Here is a 3586-nt window from a genome sequence, read left to right on the forward strand (position 1 = left end):
GTTATTTTTACCTAACATAGATATTGGTTTTGTATTATATACTACTTTAGAATTTAAATTTGTTAACTAGAAAATATCAATGACATTACTTAATCACATAAATTAAAAAAGAGAAAGAGGGATTGAAACATTAACAAAACCTCAATTTGAAGCTCTTTAAAACAATGCTTCAAAAAAAGATTAAATAGATTGACTGGATCGTCAATTAATAAAGAATTAATAAAAGAAATTGATACAAAAAAGTTATTAATCACTTTGCATCTCAAACAAATTAACAAAAAGTAAATTTTACATAAAAATATATATGATTTTTAAATATAAGAAAAGACGTAAGACCTCTAAATAATGTTCGACTTTAGGCCCCCAAAGTATTAAGCCGCCTTGAACTCATCAAGCAAATCTGAATGGTCAATGAAAAGTGTGGCAACCTACGTACACATAATAGAAATACTTTAGTAACAAACTAAAACACGAAAATCATCTGTAATATTTATGTGTATCCAATTTAAAATGTTTAATCACCTCATCGTACACATCGTTTATGCTCGTGTGCTCCTCCTCGTACCTCTTCAAGATGTCTAGGAAGGATTGGTAATCATGTTTATTATTTTGGAAACGTTTCTGCATGAAGTGATAATCCAGCAAGTTAGCACCTTTTTCTTCTTTTTTTTGATACTTAGGATTTAAACTTTAATCTATAATCATACATTTCATGTTGGATAAAATTGAAATAATAATTAACTCTTAAAAATTTCACTAATTACTTTTATCCATCGTTTAACATTTTTAATTAATTAAAGACCTCAATTTTCCGGTAACGCTAGGAATGTAATACTTTTTTAATTAATCAAAACTTTATTATTCCCGGGTGAAACAAAAGCAGTAAATCTCTTTTTAAAGTTTTGAAGTTTTTAGTCCAATACTCTAATAAGTTTGCATTAGAAACAAAGACAGATCCAGAATTTTTATTTGATGGGTTCAATCTTTATTTTTTTACCATTAAACCCCTTGCATTAAAAATTATGAATTCAGAGAAACATTTTATAAGAGCTACGTCTTTTAGTTAGAAAGAGCTACATCTCGCGAGCTACATCTGCCTCTGATTAGAAACAAGTAACACATTTTCTTTTGGTTTTTTAAGTCTTTAAATTAATTTTATATAAAAAAAAGTTCTACAAATTACCATAAGATATACATGAATAGAGGCTAATAACGATAAAAGGGCAGACATTTATTATAAAAAATCAGAAGGCAAGAGAATTGTAACCTTTATTTTCTCCACAAGGCGGAGAGCTTCTTCAAACGTAATGCTTCTATTTGGAGGAGCCTCATTTGCTTGAGTGAGGTTTATTTCATAGCCGTTGGGCAAGAAATTGTTGAATCGAAGGATCAAATCAGGATGCCCTTTAAACAAGTCTTTCACTCTTGCTATCACACCACAAGTATCAATTCTGTGAGGAATATCAAAATCGTGCAATTAAGTGGGCGTCTGGACATAAGCATAGAAATTCCGAAAAAAAATTCAAGTGAAAATGATCTTTGAAAATTAGAATTGTGTTTGAATATGAATACAATTTGGAGTTGTTTTTGAATTTTGTGAATGATTTGAAGTGAAAATTTGAAAAGTAACCTTTTCGAGTTTTTTAAATTTTCGAAAAATTCCGAAATTCATCTTCAAGTGAAATTTGAAATTTTCATGAGCAAATACTGATTCCGAAAAAAGTAAAATTTTTTGGAAATAAAGATGCTACAATTTTTTTATGCGAAACGGACTCTAAGTCTTACATAAAGTAAAAACTACCAAATTTGAATATAAAAGAGGATGACAGTAGCAAAAGTAGCAAACCTTTGATTCTTATAGTCATTCGTAACAGCAATGAACATGTCATACTTCTCCCTTTCATCTTGAAATGTGTCCTTAACTTCCTTTATATAAGACAGTGCATCATTAATTGACACCTTTTGTGCACAATTACTAGCCGCCGCAGCTCTACCTCTGCCTGCGCCGCCGCTGCCACCTCCTCCTCCGCCTAAACCACTTGCAGGAACTTGTGATTGACCATCACTTCATCCGACAATAAAAGGAAAAATTATACATTAGAAGTCAGAACCAGAGCGATAAGTAGCCACTCAAATATATAGCTGCAGCCCTCCCCAACTATAAACTCCTTTTTTAAAAAAAATTAAAAAATATGATATTTGTTACCTTCCACCAACACAATATAATCGATAACTATATTCACTAAAATTTTAGCAAATAAAAATAAATCGTGTAACGTTTTTGTCTGTAATGGGATTTAAACCTTAGTCTCCCCCACCATATACTCCTTATTAGGCAGTAGAGCAGACACAAACTGAATATAAGAAACGTAAATATATATGAATTTGGAACACGAAGTAAAGCCACAACTACAATCTCAAACTCAAACTCAATTATAAAATACAATACAACACCACTTACATACTATTGTTGATAGGGTTGAGTCTCGTTCTCATCCATTATAAACCATTGATTAAGTTTGGGCTAAAAGTAAAAGCTTCAAATAGATCAGTCAGAATTGGCAAAACCCTTAATATGACAGAACCAAACAAATAGTGATTCTGCTGCTAAAGTTTCTCGCCTTTACCCTAAAAAAGAATTTACAGGAAAACGTAGTACTAGCAAACCAGACAACCCAAACGAATGCAGCATCGATTTATATATATATATATATATATATATATATATATATATATATATATATATATATATATATATATATATATATATTATAAAAGCACGAATGTTTTATGCTTAATATTAAACGACTAAAATATCCTTAAAATATTGATCGACTTATATAACCTTAATTAATTAGATATCTCTACAATATTAATGTACAAAAAGGTAAAAGTCTTGCAATTAAAGTCCAAGATTTTGTAAATAAGACCAAATTTTACGTTGAAGATTATTTAATAAAGAATAATAATACAAAGAGATAAACTTTTATGAGAGTTAGGAGAACGGGAAGCTTAGTTGGAAAAGGAAGCCATATTGTAGCCAGATATAAATTGAACACAAACTACGCGTTTGGACATAAGAGTTTTTTTTATATTTTTTTGAAAAATTTTCACTTTTTTTCGAAATCAGTGTTTGGCCATAAAATTTTCAATTTTCACTTGAAGATGAATTTTAGAATTTTTTGAAAATTTGAAAATCTCCAAAAAGCTGTTTTTCAAAAATTTCACTCAGATCACTCTCAAAATTCAAAAAAACCCAAAATTATATTTATGTCCAAACACAAATCTAATTTTCAAATATCAGTTTCACTTGAGAAAAACTTATTTTTTTCGGAATTTTACAATTTTTATGTCCAAACGCCCATTAAATAGTCTAAAATTTGTGTGTCCAATATAGAGTTGAAGTTTCAAAGCAATCTCACTTGGATTAGAACACTGTGAACCACTCATTTCCTTTATATATGAAGGTCACAATTTATTTTAACGAGTAGTTCCTTTTTATTGGAGTATCACTATTTTGACTGGTAAATTAATTATTTCTTCCCTCACGTGAATTCTATCAAGATTTAATTTTTTACGTATCAGT

The 3586-nt window shown here is 29.4% G+C and overlaps 1 protein-coding gene across 1 annotated transcript; it reads right to left on the reverse strand.

Moving 5' to 3' along the window:
• Positions 1-259: 259 nt before the first annotated feature.
• On the reverse strand, positions 260-2657 carry LOC109240049 (paired amphipathic helix protein Sin3-like 2). The gene is made up of 5 exons (XM_019406667.1): positions 2462-2657; positions 1847-2065; positions 1268-1451; positions 523-621; positions 260-428 (listed from the first exon to the last, which is right to left on the reverse strand). The coding sequence occupies exons 1-5, from the start codon at positions 2494-2496 to the stop codon at positions 372-374; spliced, it is 594 nt and encodes a 197-aa protein (XP_019262212.1). The 5' UTR covers positions 2497-2657; the 3' UTR covers positions 260-371.
• Between the last annotated feature and the right edge of the window lie 929 nt (positions 2658-3586).

This window comes from Nicotiana attenuata, unplaced genomic scaffold, assembly GCF_001879085.1.
Source record: "Nicotiana attenuata strain UT unplaced genomic scaffold, NIATTr2, whole genome shotgun sequence".
In the NCBI taxonomy this organism is placed as follows: Eukaryota; Viridiplantae; Streptophyta; class Magnoliopsida; order Solanales; family Solanaceae; genus Nicotiana; species Nicotiana attenuata.